This window comes from Cavia porcellus, unplaced genomic scaffold (genome assembly GCF_034190915.1).
Source record: "Cavia porcellus strain 051 isolate PalLab524CR breed Dunkin Hartley unplaced genomic scaffold, mCavPor4.1 scaffold_14, whole genome shotgun sequence".
NCBI lineage: Eukaryota > Metazoa > Chordata > Mammalia > Rodentia > Caviidae > Cavia > Cavia porcellus.
The window spans coordinates 1,923,224-1,942,313 of record NW_026947497.1 but is presented as its reverse complement, the minus strand read 5'-3'; the positions used below and the strand labels follow the sequence as shown (position 1 = coordinate 1,942,313).

The 19,090-nt window shown below is 40.9% G+C and overlaps 1 protein-coding gene across 1 annotated transcript in view; it reads left to right on the top strand.

Moving 5' to 3' along the window:
• The first annotated feature begins 2,139 nt into the window (after positions 1-2,139).
• Emcn (endomucin) overlaps positions 2,140-19,090 on the top strand; it is an 84,436-nt gene continuing 67,485 nt past the window's right edge. Inside the window, exon 1 of the mRNA XM_003468023.5 lies at positions 2,140-2,377. Coding sequence (XP_003468071.2) covers positions 2,302-2,377 — 76 coding nt within the window. The 5' untranslated portion in view covers positions 2,140-2,301. The remainder of the gene's footprint in view (positions 2,378-19,090) is intronic.

Sequence of the window (19,090 nt, the reverse complement as noted above, 5' to 3'; positions counted from 1 at the left end):
TTTTAATTTTTATGCAAGCAGTGTACCAAATTTTTCTTTCATGTGCTCCACCTTTGATGCTGGGCATAAAATATCCTCTCTGTCTCACTTACAGCCACCTGCACTGTCACCTACAACTTTGTGATTTTTGTCTTTCAAGTTAAATAATGGGCATAAAAGAAATTTGTTTTGTAGTTGAATTAAAATAGAGACAACTTATAAACTTCAAAAATAACATTACACATGCACTCTATTAATCATATTAACTGTTTATTAAATTCATATTAACTGTTTATTATATCTAATCTCTGCTCATACATACACACACATATATGGAATGGTACATATGTATGTTTATATCTATGCATAAATATTTATGTGTATAACTGTACTCAGCCTCAGTTTCTATATAAATGCATCATATGTATTTCATGCATACATTTTCTGCACTATTCATCTCTGTTTTCTGGATTCCACCATCTCTTCATGTATTTTATCTCAAAGATACTTTCTGACCTAGAAAGGCAAAGCTGGCCAGTCTCCATTTCCCTTTTTAGTTTCCGTAACTACTTTAATATGGATTCGTTTCATGTCAGTGTCTTCTATTACTTTTTCCTTTCCGTCTACAGCTCCTCTGTCTTTTATTTTATTAAATTTGTTGGCATAATTTAGAAATGCGTATTGATCACATTTATCACAGGGAATTTGTGCAGTACATGAAATTTCTCTGTACCTCTTTTTTCTCCATTTTCTTCCCCGCCTTCAGCCCTCTCCCCCTCCTTCGTTACAAAGCTTTGTTTCCATTTTAGTCTCATTTTTTTCTTTTCCCTTCCTTCCTTTCTCCCTGCCTAGTTCCATTTCCTTTTGAATAATTTCTTCCTCTGTCTTTTTAAAAGCCTAAATGCTTATGATGAAGCCTTTCCAGACTAGGATTTGGTACACTTGATACGAATGCACTGCAGGCAGAGGCCAGAGACCTAAAACCATCACATCCCTTAGGCAGGGCTGAGACCTCGTGCGCTGAAGGCTACAGAATCAGGGGGCATGAGGGACAGGAACAAGGCCCCGTGTCTGCGGGTGTCCACAGCCACACCCCAAATTGCTTCTGAGGATTCTATGAGCTCTCCCACATATGCTGTCATCTTGAGCTGTCCAGTCACAGTCGTGAAGGACCTTGCTTTGGAGAACCTCTAGGAGGGGCAGGTTGGAGTCTGAGTGGCACAGAGCTGCAGCACAGCTCCTCCGAGGCCTGGCATGTCTGAGGGGCATGAGAGCTGTGCTGCAGTGTTTGGAGCAGGTGTCTACTCTGCGCAATCTGAGGAGTCTGCCTAGCAGGTGCAGCGCAAGCAGAGACATGCCCTCTTCCTGGAAGGGAAGGCTTGACCTTGAGCAGTTTCCTCTGTGTGCCTGTTGGTCCCCATGGACATACCTACAGCCACCTCTGGAGACCACAGAAGGGCTGAGAGCTGGGCACACACGTGAGCCATGGTTGAGGACAGGTGGAGGGACTGTCCCACCCAAGGGAGTGCCCAAGGCTGGGCAGTAGAAAGGCCCCTGGGCACAGCTGTCCACCTGCTGGAATCCTCTCTCCCTGCCTCTGTCTGCGGCCCCTGGCCCTTACTCTTCATGGAGGTTCACCAATGAAAGCAGGCTTGACCCGGTGACATTCCAGAGCCTGGCCCCATTCTGCCACAGCTGCCTGGGCAAAGCTGTGTGCATCCTGCAGGAAGCCTCTTTTTCCCTAGGACATTGTGATCTCTGCAAGGAGCTCTGCCTGTTTTCAGAGGTGGTGTGCACCAGTCTGCCCTCCGCTTGGAGTGAGAGGAGGCAAGTTGATTCTGTTTGGATTTGCCTCTAAAGTTCAGCTCTTGGGACATTACTGAGTCTTGTTTTTTATTTAAACTGAGTAGTTAAGTAATGAGGCTCCTTTATAACCACTCCAAAGTGTGCTTTCAAAACAAAAGTTAGAAAGCTCCCTGGTCCCCCCATGAAGAAGGCTCTGTTTCTGTTCAAAACCCATCCTGACCTTTTTGTTGAAGAAGAACAAAATAATGTAGTAACAAAAACACAAGTGGCTGCCAAGGGAAAGGAGAGAGGAAAAAAAAAAGAGTTCCTGTAAGGGACTGAAACAATAAATCTCTCTACTCAACTCCCTGAGGGAGTGCGTGTGTTTCCTCCCGTTCTTTATCGAGTCCCCAAAATAAGTAGGGGCGGACAGGGCCTGCTGGGGTTCCGCAGGCCTTCTCTCCACTTGCTGCAGGCCCCGGGCAGGAGGGAGCCTTCCCTGCCTCGTCGATAGAGGAGCCCTGAGACCCTAGCACCATGACACAGCTGCCGGCGGTGACCGCTCTCCTGCTCCTGCTCCCCACCCTCTGCCGTGAGTGTGACTGTGCCACAGGTACCATATTCTCTTTTCCTTGTGGGTGTGATAGCTCCGCAGAGAGACCCTTTAGTCTCCTGAGAAGGAATGGAGTGACAACCTTGGAGGCTCCTGTGGAGTCATGGAGGCACAGGAATGAAGAAGGGCCTTTTTAGAAAATGGAATCTGGGGATAGTGTTGGCTAAAAAGGTACTCTTGTTCAAATTTTCTTCTTTTTAGACAGAAAACTGGAAAAAATGAGATTTTTAGGTAGGGCTAATGAGCTGTACTGGAAATGTGCATTGTTGCTTCCCATCTGCTTTGGTTTCCACTGTCTTTGGACCTGAGAGATTGGGAGCTTAGCAGAGTCTGTCTTAGACAAGTATCTCAGTGTCCAGCGGGGTGGGTGATTAGGGAGAAAGTCAGTTGATTACAGTTTATCGACTTGTTGCAGAAATACACTCACATCTGAACATGTACACACCATATTTTGATAACATTTTAGGGATTCATGGCATAAAAACCCTACCATTATTACAGGGTAAGAAATTTAGGTAAAGGATATATGTGATCCTACATAAGCCCTGACTATATTATATTGACTTGATTAACTGCAAGAAATGATCACATCTGAGTTTTAAATCTTCCTGAGGAATTAAAATCAACCATCAATATTTGTATGCTCCCACTCTGTGGCGGTGCAAGGAATAAAACATGAGTAGGATGTTATCCCTGCCCACGGTGGGAAAAATAAACAAGCGATTCTAATATAGGACAGATTTAATAAGTGTGAAAACCAAAGTACAAACTATCATAAAAGAACACCATGGGAAAATTGATTTTTTATTCTGAGAAACCCTGGGGAGGGGGGTCAAAAAAAATCTCAGTTCTAATTTTATTTTGTTTATGCTCTTTTCAAAAGTTTTCTTTCTAGAAATTCTGATTTACAGAGGCATTGTAGGAAAAAAATTAAGCACCTCCTTGAACACCTCCTTGAACAACTCTTTATGAGTGATTTTTTTCACGGTATGTCTGTAAACTTAGAACACATCCCCAAACACTTCGGCATACCTACTGTTGGTTTCCATGCAACTTGGAGTCCCTGGGGTTGCAGTGCACCAGGTTTTGAGGTCAGACAAAGAATGTGACTTTTAAAATGAAGAACATCTATGAGGTGTCATGGAAATTGCTATGCTGGTTTGTGAGTAACTGCTCAGTATGCCTGGAAAAGGTTGATATGAACCCATCCTGTGCAAAGCCTCCTCATGAGGAATCCTGGGTTCCTCTAGATTTTGAAAGCCTGAGGTAGAGCATGGCTGCTTCGGTGGGTGGGTACCAGGACAGGCTCCTCACAGCCGTGGTGAATCCCTCTCCATTGCAGCTTCTCCTCACATTAGAGAGGCATAGGGGCAAGACCTGGGTGGAGGGAGTCTTGAGGTGAGGATGTCGCAGAAGCCTGGAAGGTGGTTTTCATTATGGGCACCTTGGAAAGACAGCAACCTCGTGGGCGCTTCGCTAAGGATTCATCTTTCTTCAGCTGTGCTGCATTTCTAATGAACTGTCAGCCCCTGGAAGAGTTTCCCACTGAGCAGGGAAGACAGTTATGTAACTGTCTCCTTCAACTTCTGCCAACAAGCCCACTTTTTAACTTAAAGCCAGTATCGGTGAAAAGTAATGCTAAGAAAAATACAAACTGTGCATTCATTTTACAAAAGGAAGTTACAGCGCAGGAGCCTGAAGGGGCCATCTGAATGTGCCTGCGGGAGCGGGAAGTCAATTTCCCATCCAGTGGGCCACTTTGTCACACTTGCTTCTGCCTGGTTTATGTTTCCTTCCCAGATTGGCACAGGAAATGAAGCATTTCCTGAGATGATCTGGTAAGTTCTTTCCTAAATGCCTGAACCAGGAACATTTTGATTTCAGAACTTTCTGTGTTCCCCAAATTTGGACAGACTTACAGGTTTTGTCAGCAGTTGATTACCAAGGAGGCATTTCCTCTGCTTGAAATTCACAAGTTGTCAGAAGCCCCGAGTCTTTTTTGCATAATAACTTATTTCTAAATAATAATTTTTTAGAGAAATTGAGTACTTTTCCCTTCTGATGTTTTTTGTCAGTCTCAGACTCAAAAAGGCAACATAGACTTTTGTTCTTTTGTCAAAATCAAGGGAATCTCTGCATGACAGTGAGTGATTTCTTTTACTCAATTGGTAATACAATATTTTATAATGTCCAATTTGGAAAGCTGTTCTTTGGGAATATGTGCAGAAAACTCCTGAAAGGCAGCTGTCATTCTTTCTTGGGTTTTCTAAATTGCGTTTAAAACTGAACAGACCCCTACAGTGGCTTTAAAGCTCCTTTAGCTTTTAAATCAAGATCAATGAGCTTTTGCCTGTTGGACTGAGAGAAGTTAAATGAAGAGGGAGTCTAAGGAAAAGCATGCCCTGGACACAATATGGATTTAGTTTTCCAGTGCCATTTGTTTTTTATTTTAAACTTGACATTAATTTAGGAGAGATCAAACTGTTTAGACAGTTTTGCAGTCAGGAATAGACACCATTTTATTGGTATCTGAAAAGGGATTTGATTTTTTTTGAAAAATTCATTTATTAAATAGATATTATTTAATAAATTTATTAAATAGATATTCATTTATTAAATAGATAAATTCATTTATTAAATAGATATTCAATTTTGTGAAACAAAAATTGACTGAACATACTCTAAGCAAACATGAGCTGCCGGTTTATAGAGGTATAAATGGTGCATTGCTTTCCTTGGAAGCTGGGACAGGGACAATATGATATAAACTTTAAGGAGCATAACACTAAGTTTGTCAGCAAGTAGCAGAAATTTGGGTGGGACACATTATTATTATTTAGAATATTTCTATTGATGAACAATTAATTTTAATTTTATGAGATTCATTACATAAGACAATGTGTAATTAATAGAAAAAAATCACAAAACTAAAGTATTGAATTTTTAATATTTATTGTTTATTACAAAAGAATCAAAATTTTCAACATCAATTGATTTTTGGTGCACTAAGTCTATAAAAAAGAATATCAGAAATAAATTTCTATGTAAACCACAATGAAAATACCCACAGTATTAAAATATCACAGTATTAAAAGAAATCTTTACTGCAGTTGTCACACCTAAGGCAGTCTGCACCCATGACAGCTGTATGTTCTATACATTTGCATTGCTTATGGGGACAGCACACGTCTTTTCCTGGCTTTTTTGTAAGATGTACTTGGCATCTCAGTGCTCATGATGCTTTGCCAAAGGAGATTTTTACTATATTATACAGTGTTTAGATAACAGAGACATAAAATATCAATCAAATAAATTATTAAGTCCTAAATATTTTTGTGCATTCAGAATACATATCAGCATCTTCATACCTGCTAAGTCCCTGCTTGCAAGGCCTAAAAGATGATATCAGAAATTAATTCCTATATAAACTACAATGAGAATTCAATAGACTTCTACCACTAAAAAAAAAAGCTTTGTTTGAAGTGTTGACCCAAAGGAAGTCTTCACACATGACAACTGTGTGTCCCACCCCCACGTCTCCCACTGACTGCGTGTGCGCTTAGCTTTGCTTCTCTGTGGCACTGTGGCCACCTCTCTTCTCTTTCTGTTTTGTCAGGTGCTTCCTACTATATTGTACAATGTACACTTAGCAGAGAAATAAGATAGCAATAAAATAAAATATCAAATATATAACAAGTAATATACATCACCATTTTCATATCAACTGTTTACTTACTTACAAAATCTAAACGATAACATCAAATGTAAAAACTACAATGTAAACACAGACAAAAATCTACCACAAAAATAATCTGCTACAACTGTCACAACCAAAGCAGTTTTCACACATGACAACTGCGTATTCCAAACACAAGATTGCTCAGACTGATAGTATATATATACTTTGTTTTCCTGCCCTTTTTTGTACACAATTTTTGTCCGGTTATCATAGTAGGTCTTTGTGATACTGCACCTGCCTGTTCACCTGTCAGCTTACTAGTGTACTCCACAATATTTTTGTGCATTTCACTGGGCAGAAACATTTTGTTTTTCCTCTACTGTATACCATATTGAGGTTTCTCTATCAATATTTCTCCATCATGGTGAAATGTTGACTTCAATGGTTCCAGTTTGTTTTTCTTTACCATGTATAAGGTCAACATTATATCTTTCTGAAATTCAAACATTGTACTATACAATTTTCAGTTCTTAATTTCCAACATTTCCCCTGGAATTTCTGCTTTGTTCCTGTATACAGTTCATGTGCTAGTCTATTTATGCTCTGTTAGCAAATGTAACATCAGTTGGAAACCAGTAAACCAATTGTCAAATTCTGATTAATTTGAGAGAGATGAGCAACAAGTCTGTTCATAACATATTTGGTTTATTACTAATCAAATAAGAACCTGATGGCAGAGTTCCAAGATAAATGTCTTAATTGAAAACATAATAAACCTTCATAACTACAAGTGCATAAAACTTTTCCATAAGTCTTTTACATTCCTGTGATTACCATGTGGAATTCCTGCTAAGCACAGAAGGTCTATGAATACTTTCAGTTCAGCTAGTGAGGTGTCATAATAAATACATTTTTGAATATGGCTATTGGCGCACAAAGAACATTTTAATTGCACTTCAACCTTTGTGTATTTCACAACATCATGCAATATTTTTTTCAGTTGCGATTTCCAACATTCAATGACAATATGGCCATACAACCGTTTGGAATGATCCAGTGTTAGAGTTAGGTCCTAAAATGTAGTGAGTTTTGACAGAGGTGAAACATACTGGACAGAATGCCAACAGTGCCATTCAATGTTGGAAATTTCAACTGACAAGGTATTACAAGGCATGCCATTGACATTTTGTTTATTTGGCAATGAAAGGGAAGGTGTCCGAAATGTAAAGATGGACTATTTTAACCCTAAAATTCAATGAATGACTTAGCAGTAGAGGTGAGGATAGTAGGAGGTGGTTGAGGGGGTCTAGAATTGGTTTAGGTCCCAGAAATTTAAGGTTCTGGTAAGATAACTCAAGTTGCAACAGTGATGGCTGATTAACATTGTCTGTAGGTACTGTGAAACCCTGGAAATCAAAGAGATTGTAAAATGTGGTGAGTTCTTTAGTCTTGAAACCAATGAAATCATAACATAGTGAAGAGAATCAACTTCCTTCAATTCTGGATGCCTGTGTTTTGAACTCTATTTTCACTTATTTTCCATTTCTAGCAGTGTTATTTATTTATGTGAATGTCTTATCTCCTCTACTAGGACATAAATGCTTTGAAAGAAGAAACCATATTTATTACAGTTTGTTTTCTCAGTAATAGTAGTAACTACATAATTAGGACATAGTTATCCAAATGCACAAATGACTAAAATAATTGTCCCTTAATGTTCATATTAATTTCTTTCTATTACTTATCAGCTCACTGCTTTATCCTTGTGGAATATCACAAATAGGTGTAAATCACACAGCACAACATAGATGCAATGGCCTCCTGAATCCAGGCTCTGATAATGAGCACCAGATATAAGGAGAGAGCTTCTTATCAAAGGCCAGCCGGATTTCAAACCCAAGCAGCAGAAAGGATAATAATAGATGGACAACCTAGTTTCAGCCTGCAATAATTTATAACAAATTTTGTAGCAAAACTCTTATGCCAATAATAATTGAAAGAGAAAATATCTAAATAAAATTGGCTCTACTTCTCCTTTGTGGTTGTCAAATATTTGAAATTTTGTTACATTTTGAAATTCAAAGAGATAGCATACTCTCAAACTGTGAAGCATCACTTTCAAAAAGCTAAATTTACAAAAAGATTTGGGAGAGAAACTTAAATACTGCATGTCATGACTTCATGTGTCTTTTCAGCAACATAAATTGGTTGCTTCAGAACAGATCATTGTAATTTTGCTTAGTAGTTGTAAGTAGTTTTGCATATCCCACATTTATATTTCATAGCTGAAAGAGGTAATCTGAAAAAGAATAAACCAAAATGGAACAAACATAGCAGGATAGATAATCAGTTTCCAAACCATTTCTTTCACATTATGTCTTCACTTACTCATTTTTAATGTCCCTGACTAAAAGTAGAGGTGATTAATGTAGAATTCTTATTTTCACGAGGTTTGTGGTAGCTTCCAGAAACAAACTGTAACTATTTAGAAAATTGTTCAGAAACAAAGATAAACATTTAAGGATCTCAGAAAGGTTTTCATTTAGTAGGTAATTTCTTATGTTCTCCTTCTTCTTGATGAAATACTTTTCCGACTTCAAGTAACTATTTTAACTTATAAATCATTATATAATACAAATTACTTACTTTTTTCTTTGTAGTCACTTGCCAATTTCCTTTTGATCTTTGAGAAAAATTTGAGAGGCACATTTGTAAGTATTGAATGTCAAGGCAGGAATTCACTGATATTCAGGTCCTGTGTAATTCCTCCTTCCTACTTCTAAATTCCCATGGTCATTACAGTTCTCCAGTGTTCAGCCAATCATGCCCATCAGGTGTTAGAAAACACTCTCCCCATCGGCAAGCTAGACCCTTTCAGGATTGTTGGCCACAGTCACAGCATCATCATGAGAACCATGAGTGGTGTTAGTTACATGTGGAAAACCCACTACATGATTCCCATGTGGGCACCCATATGACAAATTATTTTCTAAGCTTGAATGTGGCTTCATATCTTGCAGAATCATGGACCAGCAGAGGTAATCATAACTGGTCTCTGCATAGAAGCAGCCATCTAGTAAGCTTTAGACACCTGCCTGTCTCCCCCTGCATCTTTTTTGGCCAGATAGTCTCCAACCATTGTGGTGGTGACAAAGTGCACATAGGTGTGATGGACAGCATCCGATTCGCTTTAATGCACATGTTTTGATTCCTGTCTGGAGTTACTGTGACCCGACATAAGCTTCAGCATCCCACTAGGCACTGTCAGATGCCCAGCCTAGGAGCGAGGGCCATTAGTATTCCACAAGACTGCTCGTGAGCAGGAGGGTTTGGAGCCAGTTCTGTGTTTAGTTCTTTACTCCTTTCTTGAGGTCCCACCCACTATCTACATGGTCATGCTAGTTCAGGATCTGCCTTCTCTTCTGGATTTATTATTTTACTTAATAGAAACATTTCATTTTGGGTGACAGTTTATGCTGACTTGTAGATTGTTTACAGTTTCTCTGACACTTTGGTTAATATGCACTGCCCTTTTTCTTTACTTAAAAAAGTAAAAAATGTTGATCAATTTTTCGTTGAATAAACTGAACAATATTCTAAGCAGAGCTATGTGGAGGCAATAACTTGCCAGTTTTGACTCAGTGATGAATGATACTGTGATCAATGCCGTTGATCTTCCTGAAGTGTGGACTGTCTGTTAATCTCGTTAATCAATCATAGCCTGCATTCACGATGTCAAAGACAGAGAAGGGAAATCACCATGAGCTCTGGTCCAGGTTAACCCAAGGAAGTCTTGTCGCAACATCTACAAACACCTGCCATTTGCCATGCCAGGCACTGTGCCCACGTTGCTTTTGTCCACCTTGCTTCCATGGCCATCTGCATGATTCCCATTTACTGTTGAAGGAAAAGAGGCTTGGAAACAATTTGAAGGCATGCTTAAGTTGTGGGGCTTAAAATCAAACCAGGGCTATACTCTCCAAAACCCGGTCGTACCACAGCTTTCTGCTTCTGCTTCCTTGGTAAACTGAGTTTTCCAATCAAAACAAAGATGACTACTTCCACATGAGTAATTAAGAAGCTCTGGCTGCTTCTCGCAGGGCCTGAAGCACCTCTGTTTATTAATACTGGCTTCTTTGGATCCATTCCTAATGGGTGATTCAGAGGGATGTGTAGACATTTATCAACTTATCCATTGTTAGGTTGCTTGAAATAAAATGCACTTGGTTCTAAATGTATTTGGAGAAGAAAAGAAAGTAAACTGAAATAATTACTAAATTAATAATTTAATGTCACACTTAAATTTCTGGAGTCACAGCATCTAGACTGAAACTCCAGCTGTGGTGCTTATTAGCCGTGTGACTTTGAGCGAGTTACTTGAACTTATGACTGCAATCCCTGCCTCACAGGAACACTGGAGTTATCATGGGCGGAGGTCACATCGAGTTCCTGTAACAGTGTCCAGTATGTGATAAATGCTGTATGAATTTTGCTGAATTTTGAAACTTCTGTAGCTTATTGTATACCATCTCTTAGGTAAAATGCTTTATTTTTAATACCAATCAGAATCAGCAAATGTTTAAATAACTGGAAAGTTAATTCTTGCATTGTAAAATATAAGCATACAAGACTTTCTTCTAATAGATGTGAATACCACTTAGAAACATTAGTGCTAAATTGTTCTTTTAATTACAGTATATGCAATCACTCTCTGATATATGCAAATTCATGTATTCCCTAAAATGTCTCTCAGATTTGTAAATTATTTAACTTACAAATGAACTCACCACTCATATCCATAAGCAAAATACTGTTTGCATTTAATAAGAATTGTGACCTTTCAGTGTGAAATAGTCACCATTCACAAATATTATTACCTGTCATAAAGCACTGAGCACTGCTTACACTCAGAGGTGGACTGTGTTAGCGGATGACAACATGGCCTTGATGGGAAAACTAAGTGTGATTCCAGATTCTTGGTATACTCAAAGGGACCAATGCACCAAATCACTCTCAGCCTCAGTTTCTATATCTAAAATGAGGGAAATGATCTGTACAGATGACAGTGAGAAAACCACTTTTAAATGCTGTGTAAGCCATATATTTCTCTGGTATTAAAACATTGTATTGGCTACCATTAAATAGCAGAATTAGCTCAGTTAGCAAAGCACATCATAAACTTTAGAACCATTTCTTACCAATTTAGAACCATTTTTCCACCATTTTTCTTTTATTCCCTGTGTGTGTGTGTGTGTGTGTGTGTGTGTGTGTGTGTGTACGGCTGTTCACATCCAAATGGTCGTGTATTGAATTAATGCTTGAATTCTAAAATCACACACAGAAAACCATTTGATCACACATTGAATTTATTTTCAGCTGAAGTGAGAAGACAAACCCTTTTTTGTGGCATGAGCTGCGAAAATGTTCTCCGGGTATCTGGCAAGAGTGAGGGTAGTGTGGAGCGCTTGTCCACCCTTGCTGGGGGACAGAGCAGAGATCTAAGCCAGGGTCCCCATGTCTCGTCCAACCCGAGATCTCTCCCGATCTCTCCCCACAAGTCAGATTTGAAAAGATGAGACATAATTAACTAAAGATTTTAACAGCAACCACATTACTGAGATTAGATTAATTAAACCATGTGAATCAACAAGCTTTTCATTACATTTTTTCTTTTCATTTCCTGTCAATTTAATTTTATTTGGTTCAAATTTCATAACATTTAAAGTTTAAAACTCTATGAGTTTCCAAAGTAAAAAGAATGACAAAGCCACTAACCCTTTCACCGCCTGGGATCAGGCAGCAGCTAACCTGGGACCAGGACAATGTCTGACTGGTCTGTTTTCGGACTCCTTGGTGTTGTTTAGTAATTGGCTTTTGCTTTCATCTGAAGAACTGTACTTCTTCAAAAGTCAGCAGAGTTGAAAATACCCAAGGCATGCTTGGATTTGTTTTCACTCCTGCGAGGGAAATGTCTATTTTTACCCTTGGACCACGTAGTGAAGACGTGGTGAGAGCTCTCAGGACACGTTTTGAGTTGGCTGACCTCGCTTGGGCTGCTGGAGGAAGCAGGCCTGACACCCTGGTCGGTGTTAACGGGAGTGAATGCCTTCCCTGGACCTACATCGTTCACATCTCCAACTCTGAAGTTCAGTATTGTGAGTAATTAACTTTATTCTAATACTTTGTAAAAGTAAAAGCATCAGATAATTTAGTTTCACTTTTTAAAAATTTCACAGATCACTAAATAATCAAAATGCCATTTATGCAATTGATATAGGGGAAACAACTTTGTCCTTTGCCAAATAAAGACACAAAAACCCCCAAATCCATATATTACTTACCTGAAATTACATTTGAAAAGGGCATTTGGTAAAGAAACTGAATGTATTGGGTCACACCCTGCCGCCCTTGCCCACACAGTGCGTGGTGGCGAGAAGGTGATCATCGGACCTGGTTCTGAGCTCAGGCTTGCTGGGTGACTGAGGCGGACAGAGGCTGAATCCTCCGGGACTCCACCAGAGCAGTGGGGTCAAAGGTGTGAGCGAGCACCTCCTTCAAGCTGCTTAGTGGGCCGACTGCACCTCTGCCCCACAGGCCACCTCCTCCGCCTGTGCCTGTCCTGAGCAAATGTGGGGTGCCCCCTAAGCTCCTCCTGCAGCCTTACTCATGGAGTCCCTAGGAAATCCCCTGCTCCCGTGCCCGTACTTGCAGCAGAGAGGTGCTAGCTGTACACCCACAAGGCATTCTTTCCACTATCCACGGTGCTGCCCACACCAGGCACTTGCTGGTCCAGACTGGCTGGTTTGTGTACTCTGACACAGAGGCAACCAGGTCCTTCCTGCAGCTAGCCTCTGTTCGTCAGGCCATAGCAGCGAGATGGACAGTTGTCAAGTTTCAAACTGCCACATCCTGCATGCCTAGGCCTGATTGGTAACACCACAGCTTCTCTGGTTCTTTAGTGTCCATTCTGGTCTGCAGTCCTGTGTGTATCTACCCAAGCTCTGCCATCTCTAGGCAGTGCCTGGGCACCCGAGAGCTGTGTGTTTAGATCAACGTACACATTCTGGCCCCATTTGAAACTGTGAAGGGGGCACCGTGGCTGCTTCCCTAATGCAATGATTGCTGAAAGTGGCTAGTTTTTGTGAGTAGCCTACGGGCAGAGGCTCAGGTCTGTCAGTGTTAATGAAGCAGAGGAGACTATAGCAGCATTGGAACCAGTCAGTGAGCAGGGCTGAGAATGCCTGTTGCTGGGGCACAGGGCTGGTTAAACAGAGCTGTAGCTGAAACCTTGGTTCCTGCAGAGATCCTAGAAGTTTAGGAAATATTTGTCTTGGCCAAGTCTAGCTTCCTATTATCATACGTTAGTTAAAAAAAAAATACATACATCACACTGACTTCATAGTGAAATTCTCTGGACTTGCCTTTTCCTTGGAAAGCAAACCTGTCTGCTTATCCTGTGGTTAGAGCAGTGGATGGAAGGGCATAGCAAAGAAGAGCACCTCAAAGAGGGCATCCGTGGGGTGCCAGCCCCGTGGCACTTCCTGCCAAATCGGGAATGAGGCAGGAGTGTCCACTGTCGCCACTCTTACTCCATAGACGTTCTCTCATGCAGGGAATCTGGGGAAGGGAGCGGGGGAGGGCAGGAACACAACCAGAGTGTATGTTTCATGTGTGAATAGTCACAGTGCAGCCCACTATTATGTATGAGTACTGTGCACCAACAATTAACATAAATGAACGATGCCAAGAATATCTGTCCACAATAACTGGAGTTCTAAGCCTCTGCCAACACAAGAGTAAAACAGAAAACTCACTGCAGATTCTGCTGAAAATTACGTCATATGTGGAGATCATAAAAATATTTATGTCAACAATTCTGGAAATTGATATAAAATAAACAAATTTCTAGGAAAGACAGCCGACAAAACCTGACTTGAGCAAAAATACAAAACTTTGGCGGCCTGATAACCACTGAAGAAATTGACTCAACAATTTATCTTCCCACAAAGAGCACCCCAATCTCAGAAAAATATTGAGGCATTAAAATAATAAATAAAGGCAGTCTTATAGGAACTATTTCAGAGAATAAAAATAAGTTTTACACTTGAATTTTTTACTGTAAATATGGTGGAGGGTTGAGACCCAAATCTGACAGGAACATTGTAAGACACAGGAAGCCGAATATCACACGGCTTCTCTTAGAGGAAGCATAAGGATATAATTACATCAACGAATAAAATAAAGCAGAGAGGGAAAGAAATACAAAAGCAGACTTTTGGAGATAGAGAGGGAATCAGGGATGAAGGAGGTTAGGGTCCAGGGAGTAAAGGGGTAGAAAGATAAAAAGTGGCCCAGGTTATACGCACACATCAACTGTCCACAGGAGCATCACAGTTCTGTGTTCCAAACATAAGCCACTACAGATTTTTACAAATGGATTATTCATTTTAAAAGTTTTCTTAAAAACTGTGAAAATATTTTTAAAACATTATCTCATTCTGTCTAATTGGGACTCATTAACAATGTGAAAATCAATCAACTAACATTATACCAATAGAATAAAGAGAAAACTATATAATCATCTTGGTGGATTCAGAAAAACCATTTCTAAAAATTCAGTATTTACTGTTGCTAAAATCATTAAGGAAACTAAGACTGTAAAGGAATGTTCCCAATTTAAGACAGCAGCTTCAAAAACACTGCGACCGTCATGATTAGTGGTGAAATGTTAGCTTTACTTCAAAAACAGAAACAAAGTGGTCTTGTCCAGCAATGCTACTTTTATAAAACATTGTACTGAATATCTAAGCAAATCCTGAAAAAGTACGTTACAAGAGAAATAAGCATTAAAAGATGATTTACTAGCATATCATTTAAAGAATCACAAAGTCCAACACCTATAAATAATTCTAGAAGATGTACATAATTTCTATGAGAAGAAAATAAAACTGTTATTGAGTGACATTAGAGAAAACCTTAAATATTGGGAAAATGAATCATAAGGTTTATGGATTGGGCAAAACAGTACATGCAGTGAGAAGCTTATCGTCAGTCTTATCAGAGCTACGTGAAATCAAGACAGCCTCAGTAAGTCTTGAAAGTAAAACAAGAAAGGGAAACTTGACTGACCCTTCCATTCATGAAGTCCCATACTGTAAAACAGAAGTAAAAACTCAGAATGGCGAACCGCAGACAAATCCACAGCAGTGACATGGACACCACGTGGTTGATGGAACAGAGTTCTGCAGCTGTCCAGAGCACAGGGCTTGTGATGTAAAACGGGAGGCCCGCAGGTTCGAGGAAGCCCTGACCTTCAGTGTCCACTCCTGTCTGCTCCACCCAGAGAGGCAGTTCCGGGCAAGCCGCTGACTCAGGCGTTAACACATCAGTGCTTACGCTCCTGGGAAGCACAAGCGAGTATCTTTCTAACCTTATCATAGTGAAGTATTCCAAAAGCATTAACCACAAAAGACGTGCATTTGATTGCATTAGAATTACACTCTTGACCAAAAGATAGTCATAAAAAAAATTCCTCACCATACATAGAAGAAAAACAAACTGTAAATCAGTTTTTTTTTAAAAAGGACCCCCAATAAAAGATACAGTTGGCAAACTCAAGTATTTCACTTTTGCACAAAATTAAATATAAAAATATATTCATGGTAAATAGCCACAATTTAGTGTAAGTTTAATCTCTTTCAACTGCAAAATGAGTCAGTAAATTACAGCTCATTCAATGAACTGTATACAGCAATCATAATGACTGTAATGTGGCTATCATTGCTACAATGAAAATTTTTAAATATGCCGAGCAAAATGCAAAAAATGCATAAAATATGTCATAGTTTACTGAAGGATCAAGCACTCAGACGTGAACTCTGTGGTCTGCAGTGGTGCGTGGAGAGTGACTCCTGAGTACTTGGCTGGGCAGGGCTGCATGGACGCGGGCTGTGGGTGCGGGGGCCTCTCTACTGCAGGAGACAGATCGTCCCCCTGGGCTTGTTCCCACAGAGGTTTCAAACCCCGGAAATCCTCTCCTTCTCACTGCCCCCTGACTCCACCAGGTTTGGGCTTAGGTTCACTTATTACATATGTATTTCCATTTATTACATGTTTAGGTGCATTTACTACGAGTATATTTGCATTTACTTCATGTATATTTGCATTTTTGCATCTTTATATCATCTTTTACAAGTGCAACAAAAGTAGGGGGATGAAAAAAACTCAGATTCTGAGTTTAAGTTTTTGAACTGAAAGAGGGATCGAGTAAAGGGGAAAAATGGCTGGGGAGAGGAGAGAGACTCCCCAAGGTCTTAACCATGGTTAGTACTTAAGCAAGGCTGTGTGTCATCAGAACACCTGAAGAAACATATCAAGAAAAGAGCTAGAGAGAGTGATGCCTGTGGCCTCCTGAGTAGTGCAACAAAACAAACTCTTTTCGCCAAATAAATCTCTGTTTTCATTGCTTGTGTGTCTGTCGGGGTCGCTCCCGGCCGGCAGGAAAGACACACGACAAAGTCTGGCGGTGTGCAACCTTGTCTTTATTTGTCTCCGCGTGGGCCCCGCGAGGCCTCCACTCTGCCACCAGCCCTTTCTCGCCGGTGGACTTTCTCTATCTCTCTCTGTGCTTCCTCCTCGTGGCGGGAGAGGCATTCACTTTTATAGGGCAACAGTAGCCAATCAGTTCAAAGCGCGCGATGCGGGCTGATTGGCTAACATCAGCTGTTGCTAGGCAGACTATCTTACAGAGCGGGTTGTTTAAGTCGCCAGCGCAATCAGGGGGCAGGAAGCAGGCGCCAACTTGGCTCACTCGATGGGAGGGGCAATCTAGCTCAGGCTCCGCTCCCACCCACAGGCCCTACGTCCGCCAAGTAAGGCGACCGGTGTTGGCCGCGGCTCCCAACATGTGTCATTTGCGGACTCTTTCTTTTCCCACATCTCCAGAACAATCCTTGTGGGTGCAGAGTCCTTGTGCAGACCCTCAGCTGTCATCGACTTCCCCTCAAGCCTGTCGTGAGGAGCAGCTTCTCCTCATACCTCACTTACTTAGGGTCAGAGCCTCCCCCATGTAAGCCTGGCCTCTACTTGGCCACCCAGGGCCCGGCCATCCAGTGTCATGGCCGCCTGTGCTCACTATTGTCAGTCCACGTCAGTCCATGTGGGCAGCTCTACCCGCCTGTGCTGAGGACCGCGGTGACCAGACTCCTGGGGTCTCTGCAGTCCTTGTCACCACTGGGAGTTATCTTTCCAAAGTGAAGTTCACTGGTGATGTTTTCTGGGCCTCAAGCAGCCTGTGTTAGTGGGAACAATGTTGGGATCCTCCTGAGGGTTTTTAATTCCATTTCAATTTCCCTTCCCCCCGATTTCTATCTAATTCAAGGTAGAAGTGCTTTTCAATTTTTTTTATTTTAAGAAATGATATAACATGTATTAAAAGCATTCCTGAGCAGTCACATGCTTTGTTTTCCAGAAAATCATTTCAGCAAGGAAGCTTCATAATGTTATTGTTGCAGAATCCAAGAGATCAGAGAGACCAATAAGGAAAAACAGAAGGATTTATGTCCAAGATTGCCAGGGTACATAAACCCAGCTGAACTCACATCCAAAGTGCTGGGCCTTAGAACAAAGGCAAGGTTCTACTTTTATACATTTGGCTGAAGGAGAGGTCTTTAGAAACTAGAGGGGAGAGGAGCACAGAAGCAAGATAAAGCAATTAATAACTTAGCCTTGAAGAAGATAGAGCCTTATGAAGCCTTTGAGAATGGGCTCACACAAGCTCTGATTTTAGGACGTAGTTGCCAAACTCATCCGTACCAGAATGAGAAGTTACAGCTCCCAAGAGGCGGGGGATGTTTGAGGGATTGCTCCTTAAGTTCCACCCCATAATAGCAATGTCATTGTTGTGTATCACTGCGAGTTTGCAAAGCCATTTACAGGGGCTACCTCTGTAAAACTCTAAAAACCAAAGCAGTGACATTATCACCAATTTATATGTAAGTGCACATAGTTCCAAAGTTCAGTGAAATGTACAAAAGGGATTAAATGTTAAAGCAACCCTAAAAGGGTTGCTAAACCTGCAGCATAAGTAGACAGAATAGTAGATAGAATAATAGTGTTTGTAAATTGAATTTAAAGACTTAACAGAGAAATATCTTATCCTGTGACTTGAAAGTTTAATATTGATTTCCAATGCCCAATTAGCTTCTAAACAAAACTTTCCTGCACACAAAATCTGCACTTGTGAACTTTAAAAAAGGTCTTAAAGACTACTTCTGGGGGATGCACTTAGAGTCAGTATCGTGACTGGTATATACATTAATTATTTGAACTGAGAAGGGAAAGAAGTCGTCATATTTATGCCACCTCCCAGACAACCTGGCACACAGCGGGTACACTGGTGGCCGTACATTGGGTGAAAATGACTCAGCAAGTGTTCATTTGTGGGTTTTGAAATTGTGTACCACAAGAGTGGAGAACGTCAGTCATTACAGATGGGAAGTATCAGTCACTACAGACGGAAATACAAAGTATACTGCATGCAGGTGGCACAACTTGAGCTTTTTATACAGGAAATGAGTCATATTCTGCAGGGGATTTGTTAATAGAAAAGGGAGGGACGCAGTCAGCCTGGCTGAGAGCAGGAAAGAAACTACCATGTCTGAGGGACTCAAGGACACGCACTAAGCTGACAGAGACCAGCAGGAAGTGGAGCAGAGAGACACAAGAGTAAACAGAACTTTCAAGTTCCTTGAAGGGTGCAGGAAGCGATTGCTTGGGCTCTCATCATCTCTGTCCTTCATAGCAACCTGGTAGAAGTCCCTCAGGTCATGGGCGGAATGTCCCACTCCCTCTCTGGGCAGAGTCTGTGACACATAGACCATGTGCAAGGGACGTGTGGTGCACTGTAGAGCTCCCTGTGGCATCCACCTTGCTCTCCCTGGGGGAAGCCATCGTGTTGTGGGGGTGTCTGGCAGGGTCATGGTCATTCATGGTACAGGGACCCTGAGGGCTCTGTCAGCCTCATGAGTGACCCA